The sequence below is a fragment of the Protopterus annectens genome, chromosome 14.part0, assembly GCF_019279795.1.
Source record: "Protopterus annectens isolate FY-2018-M chromosome 14.part0, PAN1.0, whole genome shotgun sequence".
NCBI lineage: Eukaryota > Metazoa > Chordata > Ceratodontiformes > Protopteridae > Protopterus > Protopterus annectens.
Genome location: NC_056748.1, coordinates 408,274,129 through 408,293,112, shown reverse-complemented (window position 1 = coordinate 408,293,112; position 18,984 = coordinate 408,274,129). Strand labels below are relative to the sequence as shown.

General features: G+C 39.3%; 1 protein-coding gene across 1 annotated transcript in view; it reads left to right on the top strand.

Annotated features, from left to right (window-relative positions):
• DOCK1 (dedicator of cytokinesis 1) overlaps positions 1-18,984 on the top strand; it is a gene marked incomplete in the record, with an annotated part of 4,741,214 nt that overhangs the window by 570,595 nt on the left and 4,151,635 nt on the right. Inside the window, 1 exon segment of the mRNA XM_044056178.1 lies at positions 15,107-15,242. Within this exon segment, the coding sequence (XP_043912113.1) occupies positions 15,107-15,242 (136 nt within the window).

Genomic DNA, 18,984 nt, shown 5'->3' with positions numbered 1-18,984 from the left:
CTTTCGCAGCCCCTGGCACCTGCTACCTCAGAGCCACAGGCCGCTACCGACTCCCACGTGGAACCGACTGGGCCACTGGATACTCAAGGTATTGGACACTCGGAAATTATTCCCTCAGATGGGTCCGGAGCCGCTGAGCAGGCATTGGCTTCTGAGGGTGTCTTCAGACCTACACAACTATATATTAAGCCATCTTCAGCTTCAAAGACTAAAGCAGCTCTAAAGACAAAGAAACAAGTACAGCATTCTCTTACTCAGACTTCCATGCCTAAAAATCAGATGCTCAAAATGGCCGAAGACCTAGGCAAGAGACAGAGTATGATTCTTCTGATCAGGTATCTATTTCCTCTGATTCCTCTTCTGAACAGGATTGCTCCATGCTTCCCTATGAGGATTCTGATGCTGAAGAATCCATTCCTTCAGCCTCTCCTCCTGAGGATTATTCTTTTGGGGAAACCCTGCATACTATGAGGGAGCATTTCCACTGGGAGAGCCAAGACTCTTCTGAATCTAAGAAAAGGCTCGGAGACTTTCTGCTACTTCCTCAGCGCAGACCCCTTGCTATTCCACCTGTTCTAGACATTGTAGATGATGTATTTTCAGAGTCCGGCCTGTCCCCTGACTCCTTACCCCCCTGCACCTGCTAAGCTAGACTGATACTACAGGGTCCTGTATTCTCATAAATTCCTATATAAAAACCCCGCTGCTGACCCAGAAATTATATCTCAGGGTCCCAAGGGGGTTAAAGCTTCCACTGCAAAAAAACCTGTCCCCTCTGGTAGGGACTCTAGGGCTCTAGACAAATGGGGGAAAAAGTCTACACTTCTGCTACCCTGGCTGTAAGGGCTTTAAAGTGTCAGTTTCATATGCTTAAATATCAGCAATATTTAATGTCACTGCTTAAACAGAAATTGTTGACAAATACTGAATGTTCAGAGAACAAGGAATTGCAGGATTTATTGCATGCAACCGAACAAGTGGGAAAGCATACTTTGCAATGTGGTTTTGATTCACTGGAGGCCTCTTGCAGGGCCGCTGTTACAGGTTCAGTTATTAGAAGGCATGCTTGGTTAAAGGAACAGAATCTGCCTGATCATGTTAAAGCAAAATTATTAGATGCACCATTACAGCATGATACTTTGTTTGGTACTAAAGCAGAAGAGGTGTTGAAAAAAAATGGAGGATAAAGCAAAATCCATGCAGTCAAGGATTTCTTACAGGTACAGCCACCCAGGTTTAGCAGGAACTGGCCTTCTAAAAATTGGTCCTTTCCAGTGTCAGACAGACTACAGAGAGGCAGATACAGGTGTCCCAGAGGCAGATCTCAGCCCCAAGGCTCATATAGGCCTAAACAATGGGGTGCTCCTACCTCCAAAAGCGGAGAAGACAAATCACAACCTTACAGGAAACAGTCCCAATGACTTCCCTCTACCAGATCCAAGCAGTTTTCTTTTGACAACCCCCTTAGGGGGAAAACTAGCACTTTTTTCATCAAATTGGAAAATGGTTACCCAAGACAAATGGGTCCTGAACATAGTGTCCCAAGGCTACAGGTTCCATTTTCACACACTACCAAGGTCAAAGGGCATGCCAGACCTGCCACACAATCATTGGGCAGAGGCACAAAAACAAATTACAGCCCTCATGGACATGAGGGCCATTCAGCAAGTACCACAACAAGAGCAGGGGCAAGGATTTTACTCCAGACTTTTCCTAGTACCCAGAAAGGACAAAACCTGGAGACCAATACTGGACCTGTCTATACTAAATACGTTTCTGGAAGTTCCAAAATTCAGGATGTTGACTCTACAGCAGCTACTGCCCATGCTGGGCAAGAGGGCTTGGCTCATAACTTTGGACCTAAAAGAGGCATACCTGCATGTCCCAATCAGACAATCTTGCAGAAGATACCTCAGATTCATAGCTGGCTCAATGCATTACCAATTCTCTGCACTGCCCTTTGGCTTGGCTACTGCGCCCAGGGTCTTCACAAAATGCCTGGCACCAGTAATTGCATTTTGCAGACAAAAAGGAATTCAAATATATCCCTACTTGGACGACTGCCTAATTCAAGCAGAGAACAAAGCTATTCTTCTAAAGCATCTGGCGTTTGTAAAAAGATTACTAATTGGCCTAGGGTACACAGTAAACGAAAAGAAATCAGAACTAGTGCCCTCTCAAGAGGTAATATTCCTGAGTGCAAGCTTAAATACAACTGCCCAGATGGCTTATCTCATGCCAGACAAGCAAAAGCAACTGACTACTTACTTCAAGAAATTTGCAACAAAAACCCACTTATCTGCAAGGAAAATTCTGCAGGCCTAGGGTTTCATGGCATCCTGCATTCTACTAATTCCATATGCCAGTCTGCATATGAGGAAACTACGATGGTATCTGAAAAGTGTTTGGACTCAGCATTGCCACAGCCTGGAGACAGTAATCGCACTCATTCCTTGCCTACAACAGGCGTTTCGATGGTGGGCAGAAACCTGTCACCACAACAAGGGTCTGCCATTCAGTTTACCCACAGCCAGACAGACACTGACAACGGATGCATCAGATTATGCCTGGGGGGCCCATATGGCAGGAAAATGTATTCAGGGCACATGGCCTGAAAACCAAATGCATCTTCACATCAATCAAAAAGAGATGCTAACTGTTCAAAATGCCCTGACAGCTTTCAAGGACCTGCTTCATCCAGGGCAGTTACTGATAAAGACAGACAATGCTATGGTCATGTGGTACATAAACAAGCAGGGAGGTACACATTAATACCCCCTCTGCAGACAAGCAATGACCTTATGGGACACAGCATTGACTTTTCAAGTTAATCTGCAAGCAAAATTCCTGCCAGGAAAAACAAATACTGAACTAAGCAGAAACCTCATGAATCCCCACGAATGGAAACTGGATCCACAAGTCTTCAGCATGATAATAAGGAAATGGGGATGCCCAGACCTCATGAATCCCCACAAATGGAAACTGGATCCATAAGTCTTCAGCGTGATAATAAGGAAATGGGGATGCCCAGACATAGATCTATTTGCCTCTCCTCACAAGTGCCAATAGCAGAGATTTTGCACAAGACGTAGACTTTGGAATTCTGGCCGACTGAGGGTAGCCTGCTAGCAGGATAACCCAAGAGTAATGACTACAACAGTGAATACACTCTAACATCTACATTTATAGTAGGTACACAACTGTACTTTCTCTGTCTTACCCTTTGGACTGTCCACTGCACCAAGAGTTTTCACAATTTGTTTAATTCTAGTTATAGATCACTGCATGCTACAGTTGACCCACATTTTTACATATTTAGATGACTTGCTTATGTTTGCAGAGTCTTTTCAAAATGTCAGGAATATCTGTTTGGTGAGAGAGCTCTTACACAAGCTGGCAGTCCAAGAGAACATTCAAAGCTCTTTCTTGACTCAACACAGGATTGTGTTTATGGATTGTTAACTAGACACCTCAGTAAAGGGGTATCTTCCACAGTAAATGCTTTTTTTATTTATTTATTTTTATCTAGATTTATTTCCAAGTTTTTCTTCTGAGACTTTGATCACTAAAAGGAATACCTCAAGGTTTTAGATCACATGGCATCTATGATTTTTATGGTACCCCTGGCAAGACTCCACATAAAAGATACAATGGTATCTGAAATCTCACTGGTCCTAGCATCAATGCCAATTACTTTTTCAAGATCCAGTAATGATGATTGTCAGAAGAGAAATATTTTGGTGGAAACAGATGTCCTTAAATCCAGGTTTGGATTTCTTCCACCCTGCTCTAAAACAGTCAGTCACCACTGATGATTTGGACTTTGCTTGGAGAGCAGTTTTGGGAGGGATAAAAGTGCAGGGGGTGTGAGACACCAAACACATGTGCAAGCACATAAATATTAAGGAGATGCTTGCCTGATCACAGCACTGAACTCTCTGAACAAGCTTTGGTCCCTGAGACTTCTTCAAGACTTTAGACAGTACTACAGTCATGTGGTACATCAAAAAGCAAGGTCATACCCCCCTATTTTGCAGACTAGCCATGTTAACTTGGGGTATAACATAACAGTCTCACTCTCCAGGCATCTTGTATTCATTCAGACCAAAATCATGTTGCAGGCAATGTGAGCAGGACCAGGGCAGACCCTTACAAATGGAAACTGGATCAGGGGTCTTCCTAGATTAGATCCATCTGTGGGGAGTTCCTCAAGTAGACCTTTTTGCCTCCTCTCTGAACAGTCAACTGGCAAGATTCTGTTCCAGAACTCCATGCAAGAAGCCCTGGAGAATGGATGCCTTTTTGACAGGAATGTTACTGTATGCTTTTCCACCCTTTCTACTAAAATATCCATGGTACTTCTGAAGAGTCAGAAGAATTTCCTCAAGATCATTGTGGTGACTCTGTTCTGGCCAAGGCAACCATGATTCTCCATTCCTTTGGAAATGGCTAGGGGTAATTACCACAAGCTTTCTCCTAGACTGGATCTACTCGCACAAGAACATGGGTGTTTGATTCATTCTGACATCAGTTAACTTCAATTAACTGCCTGTACGATAGGGTCTTAATTCCTTTTAGGCAGCTGTATACTGAGGATGTGCAGTGGGCACTAATGGAAGCAAGAAAGCCTGATACTAGAAAGTCATATATTAAATGAAAAAGGTTTTCTGTGTTGTGCCAACAACATAACCAACACCCACTCAGGACTTGTTATACTCTGGTTCTACAACGTTTGAGTTACTATCCTGTGGATCTTCCTTTTTCCTCCGTCAAGGTTCTTTTATTAGCCATTTTAGCATGTCTGCCCATCCATGGATCCTCCACTTTCAATGCTGTCCCATGTCAAAATGTTCTTGAAAGGTGTTTTGCATAAGAGACCTCCAAGAAAACTGGTAGCCCCTCCTCGGGATTTTAATTTTCTGTTAGGGAATCCTATTCTTGCTCCGTATTTAACCAGCTTATCTGGTTAACTTGTGTTTAACATGAAAAAACAGTTTTACTGATTGCTCTGACTTCTGCAAGAAGGGTATTAGACATTCAAGCTATTATGGTGAGCCTACCTTCTCATTTTTCACAGAGACCAGGTTTCTTTGAGAACTAGTATTTCTTTGCATAAAGTGGTGTCATAGTTTACTTTAAGCCAAACTATCCATTTCCCAGTTTTATTTCCTGAACCTAAAAAGGAGGGGAAAGGATACTTCATATTTTGGATTTTCACAGAAAACTCCATTACTATTTTGACACAACCTAATCTTTCAGATATTTGAATCGGTTCATTCCATGCGAAGGTAAGAAGGGACAACCTGTGTTAAAACAGACAATTTCAAAATGGTTGTCTTTGGTTATAACCGTTTGTTATACTCATTGTAACAAATATTCCTAGGCAGGGTCAAGGGTAACTACCAGGATCTTTGCTTCATATGTGGCTTTTTGGAAAGGGTTGAATTCTAGAAGTATTCCAGAAGATGCTGCTGGGTCCCCTGTACGTGTTTTCATAAAGCACTATAAACTTGACTTCTTCTCTAGGTCCAGATCAAGCTTTGCTAGGACCATTCTCCTAGAGTTTCTGGACCCTTCTCCTTCCACCTCTGAAATATAGCTAACTAAGGTAATCTACCCTTGTGTAGCTAAGATTACTGCAGCAGTGGTCAGTATGATGAGCATAGTACAGTTGTGCAAGTAAAACTAAACAATAGATGTTTTGGTCACTGCTGCAGTCACTGCTCCCTCCTTCCACTCCTTTGCTTTTTGTGCATTTTTTATGCCAGGGTGTGAACATTTATTTTCTGTTCTTTGCATTGTCCTTACAGGGCTCAGCATCTCTCTCTCTCTTGCAAAAAAAGTCCTGAAGGGTTTCATGCTCAAACTTGTCTTTTAGTCAGCTCAGTTCAAGCTGCCTAACAGTTTCGGCAAATGGAAGGTACCCTTAAGCTTTGGAAGCTTGCTGGCTATTTTATCCATGGCAGGCTGTAACTCTTATATCTAAGGCTATTAAATCATTCAAACATGTACTGTTATTGTAAGATGGCCTTCCGTTATCACTGTTGCAATATTCATAAAGTAAGGGATCTCCTACCAAGGAGAGCCCAGTGTCTGTCCAGTATGCCAAAGTCTTTAGTACTTAAAGGTGGCATACATCACATGTATGCTCCCCACACAAGGTGTAGGACATAAAGGTCTCTCTCTCACACACACACACACACACAACCTCAGAACTTCTTTGCTGTCAGTCTGGATGCCATCATTGAACATTGGTCTAAATGTCCTTCTACTGTGCTGGTTACCAAGCCAATTTTAACACGTGTCCCAATGAGGTTACTTCTTAACTTTCTTTTTCTTTAGTGCTGTTGGGTTCATGTTATTCAGAAAGAGAAAATGCAAGTGTGGGAGGCAGATTCCCCTTAATGATTGTCATGGCCAGTGTGTCTTCTGTTAGAACACTACGTATAGTCATGGAAAGCACTCCATATGCCAGGCTTTTGTCCTCAAGTCTCTATGTAGTCATCTCTCCTCTTTATTTACTTTGAAATCCAATATCTTAAGCTATTGGCTCAAGGTGATATGGCAGAATCTTCCTGTCCTGAGAGTCAGCTGTCTGCCAAGAAAAAGACCAAAAAAGTTGGATTTGATATAGCTGCTCTCCTGCCTCCCTTGACAATCTCCCTTGAGGCTAGTGAAAACTCAAAGGGTTGTGCTGTGGTTGCTTTGGATTCCTTTGTCATAACCAGAGGCTTTACAAATGTCTGCTCCTGACACAGAGAGGGAACCTTAGCTGATCATATGCCAGACCAAGAGGGATTTCACAGATATTGGTGAGTAGATTCTTATCATGCTTATTGAACGTTGCCATGGGTCTGACCCTACAAGGGTGTTATATGCTGATGCCCTGTAGAAAAATTAGAAAATCAAGCATATGTCTCCTGTAGTTAAGGATCCCTAATGTGAATGGCAGGATTTTACTCTGGTAAAATTCAGTGCTTTGATGGCTTTAAATCCTCCTCAAGGGGTGTCTGTGCCTGCCCCTTCCTGGTCTTCCATTTCTCTTAAAAGACCCATGGAACTTGATTCTTCGGACAAGGATCTGAATTCAGGAGAAGAGTCCCTTTATTACTCTTCTGAAATTCCTTCTTCCTTGGACTGTGGTTCAGAAGAAGAGAGTTCTATTAGGATTCCCCTATTGAAAAACTTTCCTTTTAGGATACTGTTGCCTGCACGATGGAGTTTGATCTGATGAAGTGTGGTGTATCTGTACAAAAGTGCTTACCTGGTTCTTTTTAATAAATTTATGATTTTAAGCCATGCTTGGCTGCCTTATCTGTTTTTATTGTATTTCTCATTTTGTTTAAGGCTGCCTTTATCCACTTAGTTTTTTTTTTTTTTAATTTGTGACCCCTGATTCTCAGTCCCCTGCACCCAAGAAACCTGATAGTTTTTACAATGTGCCCAAGGAGTGTAAATTTCTTTATAAATGCCCTTCTGTTGTGTTTGTCTCTACTGAAAAGCCCTCCCAAGTTTTTGCCCTCTACCAAGTTGCTCCATTCAGATAATGGTAGTAGTACTACGGAGAGGCTGAGCAAAAAGATTTACACTACTGACACTTTCTTTTGTGCCCTTAATTACCAATCTGTTATGATCAGGTATGTTTTAGCCCTCCTTTTGCACGTTTAAAAAGTATTTTCTGACATTCCTAACTCTGAGGGGAAGTATTCTACCTTTTTCCTGTTGGAATGTACCTCCTAATTTGTTTGCTACTCTATCAAATGCAGCTACAGTGCAGCTGATGCCTCCTGCTGCCTGTGGTTCAGTTGTGAGGCATTACTCTTGTCTTTGCCTGATGACATTAAGGCCAAACTATTGGATTTTCCTTTGGATAATAAAAACTTTTTGGTGTTGCTGCTGAACTTTTCAGGTCCCTCCAGGATGAGGATAAAACTGTGCAGGAGTTGAAACATATTTTTCTTTCTCCTTTTCCCAAGTTCCTGAGGAATTATCCTTCCAAAACTGCTTTTGTTTGTAAGCAGTCTCACCCTCCACCTAAGGGGAAAAATGGTTCTAAACATGTGCCTCTTGCTAAGTCTACTCTGACTTCTACCTTCCAGAAAACTGCTTTGCAGGGCAAGCCAGGCTCCATTTGGCAGTTTTTCCCGTTTCCCTTGTCCATTTGTCAATCCTGTCTCTTCCAAATCACTTACAGATCACAACAAACTCTCATTTCCATTATCTGTCAGGGATATTTTACGGTTTGGAAATCCCTTCATCCCTTTCTGGGCATTCATCAGCTTTCTCTAGAAAAGTTTCCCGTCTTTCCAAAGGTGCTCCATTATCTTTTGGTTCTGGGCACGATTCAAGCCCTACCTCCTGCCAGGTTGGGAGGAGTTTGTATTCCAGGATTTTTTTTGGTTCCCTGAAAGGAGGGCAACTGGACACCAGTTCTGGATCTCTCCTGCTTCAACACCTTTCAAATGATTTCTTCCTTTTGGATCTTGTCTCAGCAGACTTTATTTCCCCCTTCTACCGCAGGCCTTTCTAGTTTCTGTAGATGTGAAGAATGCCTACCTTCATATCCTCACCCTTACCCTTTGCAGGAGATGTTTACGTTTTTTTTTTTTTTGCCTTGTATTTTCAGTTTCGTGCTTTGCCATTTGGCTTCTGCCCAAGAGTGTTCCCCAGATGTTTCACTCTTGTCAATATCTTTTGCAGAATGCTAGGAATTCAGATCTTCCTTTATCTGGAAGATTTACTACTTCAGGCTTCTTCCACCAGTGCTCTGGTTCAGGATCTCAAGTTTGCTATTGTCCTGTTAAAGTCTGGGGTTCACCATATATTTCCAGAAGTCGGTTCTGCGGTTCTGATGCCTTCTCAGGATAATTTCCTTAATTATAGGCTTCAGAGCATCCCCATGCTGGCATCTTTGCCTGACCCAAAGACCCTGTATCTCACTACCTTTCTCCAGTCTTTTCTTCTCCTGGATTCAGTCACAGCTAGGGAATTTCTCAGGCTTTTAGGATCCATGGCTTCTATCATTCCCATGCTCTGTCTTACCAGGTTCCACAAGAGAATGCTTCACTGGTACCTCAACTCGGTGCATCTCCAACATTTCAACCCCCTGGACTTCCTGGTTTCCTTCCTTCCCTTTCTCAAGTTTGAGCTTCGTTGGTGGATTCATCAATTTTCTCTCCACCCAGGACTTACGTTCCAAGCGCCATTCTCAAATCTAAGTGCTCTTTACAGACTTCTTAGACAGGGGATGGGGTACCTCCTTCAGTCTCTTAAAGGTTCTGGGCCTCTGGCCTCTTCATCAGAGGTCAAGTCACATCACTATAAAGGCGATGAGGGCTCTGCTTCTGGCTCTTTAGGCTTTTCATTACCTCTATCACCCCAAGCCCCTAAAATTTTTCACTGATAATACCATAATGATGTGGCACATCAGTGAACAAGGGGTTGCAGGGTCCTGTCTTCTTTGCAGACTAACTCTTCAGAACTGGGATCTAGCTGTCCAGTATCAAATGACTCTTTAGGCAGTTTACATTACCTCAGAGAACAATCTGTAGCAAACTCATTAAGGAGGTACAGCACACAAGCTTACAAATGGATGCTTCACAGAGATGTGTTCCTGGACGTTGTCCATCAGTGGGGTTTTCCTTAAGTAGATTGTTTTGCCTCCCTCTGAACAGACAGTTTCCTCTGTTCTGTTTGAGTTCCAAGTCCTCATGCTTGGAAGGTGGACACTGTCTTTTCATTGGAATGGGATGTTTCTCTGCACATTTCCACCCCTCTCTCTCTCTTACTATGACTCTTGCACAAGATCGGACAGGACTGTCTCAAAATCTTGCTAAGGACTCCCTTTTTGCCCAGACAGCATTGGTTCCCCCTTTTTTCTCACATGGCCAGGGGAATCACTGCAATTTAGTTCTCCGGGTGGATCTTCTCAAACAAGAGAAGGGGTCTGTTATCCATTCTCATTTATTCAATCTTCAACTAATGTTATGGGTGATAGGGTTTTGATCACTTTCAGGCACCTGTTTTCTGAGGATCTGCTTCAGGTTCTGTAGGAGACCAGAAAACCCACTACAAAGGCAATCATGTTTGTCTAAATGGAAAAGTTATTTTTTCTGTCTAGTGCCTCTCTCTCGCTATTAGGATCCCCAATCTCTGGAGTCTCCTCTGGTTCTCTCTTGATTGTGTGATCTGTTCCATGCTGGATTAGGATATTCTTAAAGTGCACATGTCAGCAATTTCTGCTTACCTGCCCTTACATCCTGCTTTGGCCTCTAGATTTGAGGTCAAGCAGTTTCTTAAAGGCACCCTTCATATTGGGCCTCCCAGGAAGCCTATTCCACCTTTATGGGACCTCAACTTTGTGAAAAATTAACTCTGACTCCTTTTGGGCCCGATTCAATTTTCTTGTAATACTGTACTTGGTAGACTGTTTTCCTTCTGGCTCTCACTGCAGCCAAGAGAGTTTCTGATCTTCTGGCTGTCATGGCCACTCTTCCTCGGAGACAGGGTCTCTCTCTCTGTCCTAATCCTTTTATGCCCAAGGTGGTTAATGATATTTCCCTTAATCATGCTATTCATCTTCCCTTTTTTTCTCTTTTCCACAGTCTGCCAATGAGATAGTTCTTCACACCCTGGATTTGCATTGACAGCTGAGATGTTTGAATAAAACTAAACTTATTCGCAAATCTGAGCAGCTTTTTGTTTCCTTTTATGCCAGATCTTTCTAAGCAAACCATCTCTTTCTGGATTTCTAAGGCCATCTGTTTTTGCTCTTTTCATGGAAAATGTCTTCTCTCCTCAGTAAAGGCTCATTCTACCAGGCAGTTGCTTCCTCTGGTGCTCTTTTCAAGGGACTGGATACTATATCTATCCCTGATACTTAGTCCCTCTATTCAAAGTAGCATTACAAGTTGTATGTTATTTCCAGAGCTGACTTTGCCAGGGTTATCCAGCATGGGTTACTGGAGGGCTAATCTGTGCTTTCCTCCTCCTAGGCTTCCTGTTGAGCTTTTGTACTCTTCCTTAGGATGAGAATACTTTAACAGTAATATGGAAAGGCACAGTACAGTTGGGTAAAATCTTGCACATTAATAGACATCCTTCTCTTCACAGCACTATTTGCTTCCTCCCTCTTGCCCCCTCTGCTTTAGCCTTGTTCATTCTTGCCCTTCTGGCAGAGTTTTTTTTTCCAGTTTTCTCCTCCTGGGTGCACATGTTTTTCCTTGTCCCTAGTATCGTTCTGTTCCTTTGGGACTTTTCTTGTGCACGTGAGTGTGTGTACACATCTGTACATCATGTTTATGCCCTATTCTGGGAGCATACATGTGATGTACAGTGCCTGTAAGTAAAGCCTTTGGTATACTGGCTGGATGTTGGGCTATTCTTGGCAGGAGACTCCTTATGTTAGGAATACTGCAACAGTGAAGAGTAAGAGGTCTTCTGTGATGGTAAGATTTTACACAACTGTACTTTGAACGTAAATAACTGTACTTTATTTGATTATTACAGGATGATCAATGTTGTTACCCCTTCAACTCACTTTAGTTGATGGCGGATGCTTTGGAAGTCTACAGTGCCCATAATAACACAGATGCTTCTCTGACATTCATTATCCCTTCACTACCGCTTTGAGCTTTTACTTTGTTTTCTTGATGGGTGGTGCTCAGGTAGTAGATCATTTACCACTCTCTCCCTCCTTGCCTCCCTCAGGTGAGTGAGCTGACAGTGATCAGTCACTTCTGTCCCAGGCTAGCTAGCAGTCTAGCAACCTATGCCTACTGATTGAATCATGATGCACTAGAATGCATTAATGTCTTTGTCCCTCTCAGCCATGGTGCTGGCAAGATAGCAGACTTTTTGTAAGGCATATGGTTCAGCACATATGCCTTCTCCGTATTCATTTATGGTATGCATTTGAGTTGAATTATCAAATCATATCTGTATCAAAACTCTGGCTTGTCAACATGCTTTCTTAAAAATCTAGTTGCTACTCACCATTCTTCAGTCATTGTGTACAAGTTTTTCTGTTTTTGTCTGGTATAATTTTATATTTTATTACCTGCCATGGTGCTTTGATAAAGGAAGGTTTGTAAACAACTTTGTGCACACTTGTGTTTTATATATTTTTCTGAATGGATCTTGTATGGATCTGCCTGTGGAGTTCCACTTTCCTCTATTCACTGAGCATTTTACTTAGTAATTTTCCTTTTTTTCAGTATTCCTATGAAATGTTACTTGCTTTACCCAAGAAAAAGTGAAATGTGATAACACAGTGGAAAGCTTCATAAAGGACCTCTGAGTAGTCAGTTAACACATGCAGACATGCACAGTTCAGTTCTCACTTTCTTATTTACTGTACATGTGTTGTGCAGACTGAAGTAACGTAAACAATACAGCATCTTTTTATTCATAGTTAAAAATTATGCATCGTAGACGTTCTGTCATTTTCTTTAGGTTACTTGTCAACAGTTGTTTCAAGTCCTTATAAAGTGCTAATGCAAAAAATACCATTTGTGTTAAAAATCTTCCTAGTTTAAAAAAAATAACTTTTTTGAGTGTAAGTGTAGCAACTGGTAAAATGTAGATAGGAGTTACAAACATCTTTCTCCTGTACACATTTGACTTAAAACCTGATCCTGTGCAGGATGTAAGGGTGTCTAAATTTATGTTGTCCCTGCTTCAGGTATATATAAACTTTAAAAACTTTTAAAAAATCCATAGTGTTTAAATGGTCAACAAATATCTCTATCCTATCTACATTTTACTAGTTACCACCCTTACTCTCAAAAGAAAAGTTTAGTAAAAGGTCAAGGAATTAGGGTGGCAAGATTGACCTCTCACCACATGAAAGTGTGTGATGAATTGGTTAAGCTAAAAGAGATGCTTGTGGTTAGGGATTAGCCAGAGAACCTGGTCAAAAGTATAATTAAAGAAGTGTTTAATGAATGTGGGGTGAAATATAAACCCTGTTTAGGAATACATATGGAGAAAAAACAAATTGAGGAAAGGGGGGGGGGGTAACCTAAGAAAACATTATACAATGCAATCAGTTTTCCAAGGAGATAAGAGAAATAGGAGAAATTGGAATATTTTTAAGGATAATTCTGATAGACACACAGTATGGTGGGGATTGAACCAATTTTCATTACTAAGACTACATCAAATTTTAATCAGTTATTTGAGAATAAAAGGTCTCTGGTATCATCTATGGATAAGGGGTATTTCCCTGTATGATTATTGTAGACAACGCCTTTTTAGTGTAAAGGTACAAATTCTGGTACTTGACAACATTCTGAAAACCAAAATTACATTTCAGAAATGGAACTGTTATACTCCAAGAGTTGTTTATTTGGCAAAGTGTGATGGTTGTCCAGCATTCTATGTTGGCAAAACCGTTGAAAACACACATCTATGCACATTTTTATGATATTGCCAACTGTAAAGAAAATAATGCCTTATATAAACACTCTGTTGTTTGTAATGAGTTCAAAAAATTTCCTTTTTAATGTTAGAAAAAAATAGTATTAACCCCAGATTAGGGACTGGAAAGGATGGCTCAATAACAGAGAACTTGCGTGACAGTTTAGGTTATGCTTCTTTTACACCTGGACTGAATCACTGACTCAGCATGTATCTACAGCAGCAGTTTTGAATGCAAGACCTAATAAACTGTAAAATTTATGTATGTATATGCATTGGGTAGAAAAGATGTTTTAAATATGGCCACATGAACTGTTCTTTTATTCTGATGAAATCTGTTTGCAGGATGAAAGCATTTGATTCTTTAATACATTATTGATTTTAAACCATTTGGAAACCCTCAGCAGCTTTATTTTTATTTGGTTCAGATTTTAAATATATTAGCGATTATATATTGTGCAAAATTTCCTAATAGTTATGTACTGTAAAGTAGTACATTCAGGAGAAGCTCATAACGTTACTAGCATAGTAGTCTGATTTAGTAAAGTATAGTTGCCTTTGTCCGGATGAGGATTCCACAAGCCCCGAATGGTTTATTGCCAGGAAAAATAACTTGACTATGTATGATATTTAATAGATCTTGAACCAGTAATTCCCTGTAGTTTCATTGTACAAGGGAAAAGGACCAAAAGTACAAAGGAGCTCAGCAATAATCTAGCTTCAAACTGAGCAAGAAAGGAATATGTGGGTCTGAATGAGGTTCTTTTAGCAGGTATCCCTGCTGAACAAATTGTATTCTGCCAGTCTTTAAGCATGCTCTCTGATGTCAATGGAGCTGTAACAGTGTTATTTTTTTTCAGCTTCCAGAAAACATTTTTAACACTATTCTTATCTCTGTTTTGAGTTCCTTGAGTTCCTTTAATCTGAGAATATCCACCGTCTGATAAACAGTTACTTTGGCATTTTTTCCTTTTCTGCATTTTAAGCAGTCTGCAACATTTCAAAAGTATAACTGCATCTGAATAAAATATTGTTATGTATGTAATTAAACAGCATTGTCCATGTGTTTGCTCATTATTGTTTAGCAGAGATATTCTGTCCCTCTGTAAAGCGCTAAATCCTTCTAGAACTGAACAGATATTGAATGAGATGGCTGCAAACAAAAGTGTTTTTTTTTCCTATGTGCTTGACATGGAAATTAATAAGGTACTTTTGGATAGTATATTTGAAATACAGATGTATTTTGCTGTGTAAGGATTTTTTCAGGCATACTGCATGGGTAAAATTTTAAATATAGCATTCCAGACAGCAAATGACTGAGTTTTATCCCTTTGAGCATCTTATTTTGTAAAAGTTAATTGTGAATGTCCACTGTTATGTTTGAATGATTGGTCACACTGCTCATCTAATCTGAGAAACAGATTTGAAATGTTTGAGGGCTGGCATAGTTGTAGAGAGAATGTAATTACTACATACTTAGTTTCGTAATATTAGTTTCTTGCAAAGTAAATTTCCTAACTACCTGAGCTGATGTTAAGGCTGTAATTAGCAGCAACTGAAGTATGCTAGAGTATTAATAATTAAGATCAAGTAGGGAGATTAGCATTCAATTGGCATGCTGCTAAATCTTCTAAAACGGAGCTTAACTTGAGTGGCACTTGTTTGATATTTTGCTGTTTTACTTTAGGATTCTTGGCTTGGATTTGGTTGTTAGAGATGATGATGGAAACACTTTGGATCCTGAACAGACAAGCACCATCAGCCTTTTCAGAGCTCATGAAAAGGCTGCTAAACAAGTAGAGGAAAGACTACAGGAAGAGCAGGTAATATAACGTTTTATAGCAGCTGGGGATTGCAGCATTGCACTAATACTGACTATATTTTACATGCAGATTACAGACTGGCTAATCGGTAGATTTTCTGTATAGTAGTGTAGTGCACTCATCACACTGTTGTCCAGTTTTCCTTGATTGATAAACTGTTGGAATAATCTGTGTCTTCCCTCGTCACTGTTATAGTATTCTTTACTCGTGGGGTATCCTGCCAAGTATAGCCTAACATCTACCCAGCATACCAAAGCTCTTTTATACCTTTTAGCCATTGTACTAAAGTTGAATGAACTACATGCAAGGTTGTAAAGTACATATGTAACATATGAGCAAATACTTCTCAGAACGTCTTTGCTGCCAGTCAGAACACTACTTGGGAAGTCTGTCTGTATGCCACTCACCAAGCTGGTTCCATTACAGTGTCATCTAGAAGTAAGTGCCCCACTGGGGTCCCCTCCTTCTTTTTTTCCTCATTTCATTTAGTTATGTCATCCAGGGAGGAACAATGTGTGTATGGGAGGAATATTCCCCAAAAATATGTAAACGGAAAGTGCCTTTTTGTTTTGGTAGTGCTCATGACCATACTCTGTGTGATATTTGTCAGGCGTTTGTTCCTAAGACACTCCATAGCCATCTGTCATCCCTTTCTGTTTATTTCAGAAAACCAGCATCTGAAGCTATTGACAAAAGTGTACCACATCAAACTCCACCTTCCCAGAAGTTCAGCCGCCTTGTAAGAAAAAAGCTAAAAAAAACCCACTTAAACCAACATTGATGGAATACCATAGAAACTTGATAAAGCCTAAAATTTATTATTGCATAAACACAATGCAGCAGTTGACAAAAGCAGTTAAGCACTTTCATCCTGAACTGGACTTTTTCAAAACTGCCCTCACCAATTAACCACTAACAAGCAATCGAAAGAGAAACGGATATAAATAAATTTGTTAGCAATTTGAAGCATTTTACATAAAACTATTGCATATGTAAATACAAAAAACAAATGTGAGTGTATTTAAACCTAAAAAGTTAAGAAACAGAATGTTTGTATTTTAAAACAGGAGCAATTGAACAGTAATCATTAATGCCAGGAAAAATATGTGTGCATTCAAACACAACTGCCAAATAAGCTTCTGTTTACTTAAAAATTATTTCTATGGTCCAGCCTGCTCTGAAACATCATCTTTTTTGAAAACAAAAAAAAAATTCTTAATTCTTACATACTGTAGAGTATTTATACAAAGCATTATTAAAATTGTCCTTTTTAATGTCTTGAATAATGCTCATAATTTTTTTTGAGCTGATGTTCTTTCTTGCCTACATAAAATGCATCACAAGAAACGCACTGGCTCAAATAAATGACTGCTGTAAGATTGCAGTCAAAATTACCAGGGCATGTTAAACTTCTTTGGTAATTCTCAACAAATGTACTCTTATAGTTATATATTTAATGACATTGTTTACATCTCCCACATTTACTTATTTTAGATTTGCTAATGTCGAATGAACTCTGTGCCAGTTCTGTACAATTTTTAATGTTGACTCTACTTTTAAAACAATGACTTTCAGCTCAAACCCAACTTAACTAAAAGTTTTTCTAAAAAACTCTTCTTCCACATTCTGTATAAAATACTCCTACTGTGACTTTCTCAAGTAAATGTACAAATAAAAGCTCTACTCAAATTATTACTAGCATAGACCATTTTCATCCATGTTAAAGACTTGTCCATCAATAGGGGCTGATAGCTGACATTTCCCTCATTACAAACTAATTCTTTACAACCTTTAACTTTGTGAGGGTAACCCCTAGCCAAAAATGTGTTCTAACTTTTGAATTTCAATGTTAAACAGAGTTGTCTGAGATAATTGTCAACGACCTAATCATCTGCCCTCTGACAATGGCCTTTTTCTGATAGGCGGGATGACAACTGGACCAGTGCAAATAACCAAAAGTGTCTGTATTCTATAATCTGTGGACTAAAATGTTAGAGAACTTTTCTTTGTAAAGTGTTATATCTAAAAATTAATCATTTGCCTAGACTACTCATATGAAAAGTTAATGAAACTGGTAGACTTAATTTATGAAAAAATGTTTCTAATGTTTGCTGATCCCCTGCCAATAACGTAAAAATATCCTGATGTCTTGCATATAGTTTGATATTTGGGCAATACTCACTGTTTAACGCAAGCAAAATTCTCCCAGTCTTATAATGCCAAATTGGCATACAGCAGCGCACCACTGCCGAAAGTCTTTTCTAAAAGGGGAGTTGACATTGAAGATGGTCTAGAATTTGGATCAAGTTCATTCGACATTAATAAATCCAAAATGAGTAAATGTGGCAGATGTAAACAGTGGCGTTTTATATATATATATATATATATATATATATATATATATATATATATATATGCACAATAAACCGAGAGAACTATAGAAGAAATATAATTAAATGCATATAACACTTCTATGACTGAAAAAAAACAAAAAAGGACCAAAAAACTTCCACAGTGGTGTGTTAAGCTTTCGTTCCTGTTTATTGTATCTGAACTCCTTCAGAATGAGTCAAATTACAAGGGACCATATTAAAATACAATAGAGTGGAATTATGAATATTACACAAAGTGAAATAACCAATCACAACAACAATAAACAAATTAGTGATGTATAATCATAAATACAGTGACTGGTATAACCCACAAGGAATAAGCATGACACTTCAGTAAAACAAACTGTAGTTACTTGAAGCATATAAAAAATGTTTTGTATATACAATGAGAAATCTGTTAACAACAAACATATATACATAAACAACCATAAAAGGTTCAGTAAATATGGGACTACTGTGGATATGTAAATGTAGTATAAAAGTACCAAAACAAAGGGTCTATATAAAAGAATGCAAAAAATTTACACATCATCTAAACCATTTCAAAGCACATTTAAGCTTCAACTATTCATTGAGACCAGGAATAAATTCTGCATTCAATCTCAGTTGCCACTTTAGCTCCTGAAGCTGAAGCTTACAATCAGCGTCCCCAAAGAAATCTTTAACTTGATCTAAAAATGAAGAACCTAAACATGGAAAAATTAGGGCACGCAGCACTGTGTTTATCAAGAGTATTTGAAATATCCTTACTACTGATGGCAAAACAATGCTCCTGGATTCTGTCTCTCAGTTTGTGGACAGTCTTGCCGACATAAAAACAGGAGCAACAAGCACATATTGCACAGTAAACAACCATGTTGGAGTTGCAGTCAAAATAACTGGGAAAATAAACTTTTACATTACAGTGGGAAAAAGCAAAATATTTTTCATTAAAAATGTACTGGCAAAAATGCATTTTCCACATAAATGCATATCTGTTGGTTTAGCATCTACTAAAGGAGGTGACAACAGAAAAGGGAGATCCTTGTTTCCAAAATGACACTTTAACGTTCTACTCATTATAAAAGAAAATAAAGGCTCCTTACCTAGAAAAAAACTAATATTAGGGTCACTGACCAAAATCCTCCAATTGTCTCTTGATACTTATAAGGGCTTTCATATTCCTACAAAAAGGTAATGAGAAGCTTAAGGCATGTGGAGAGTGAGTAGTGTGATCTGGAAAAATAGAGACTGTAGTGAAACCATACTTCAAAATAGGTCTAATCTTAAATATAAATATATATATATATATATATATATATATATATATATATATATATATATATATATATATATATATGTGTGTGTGT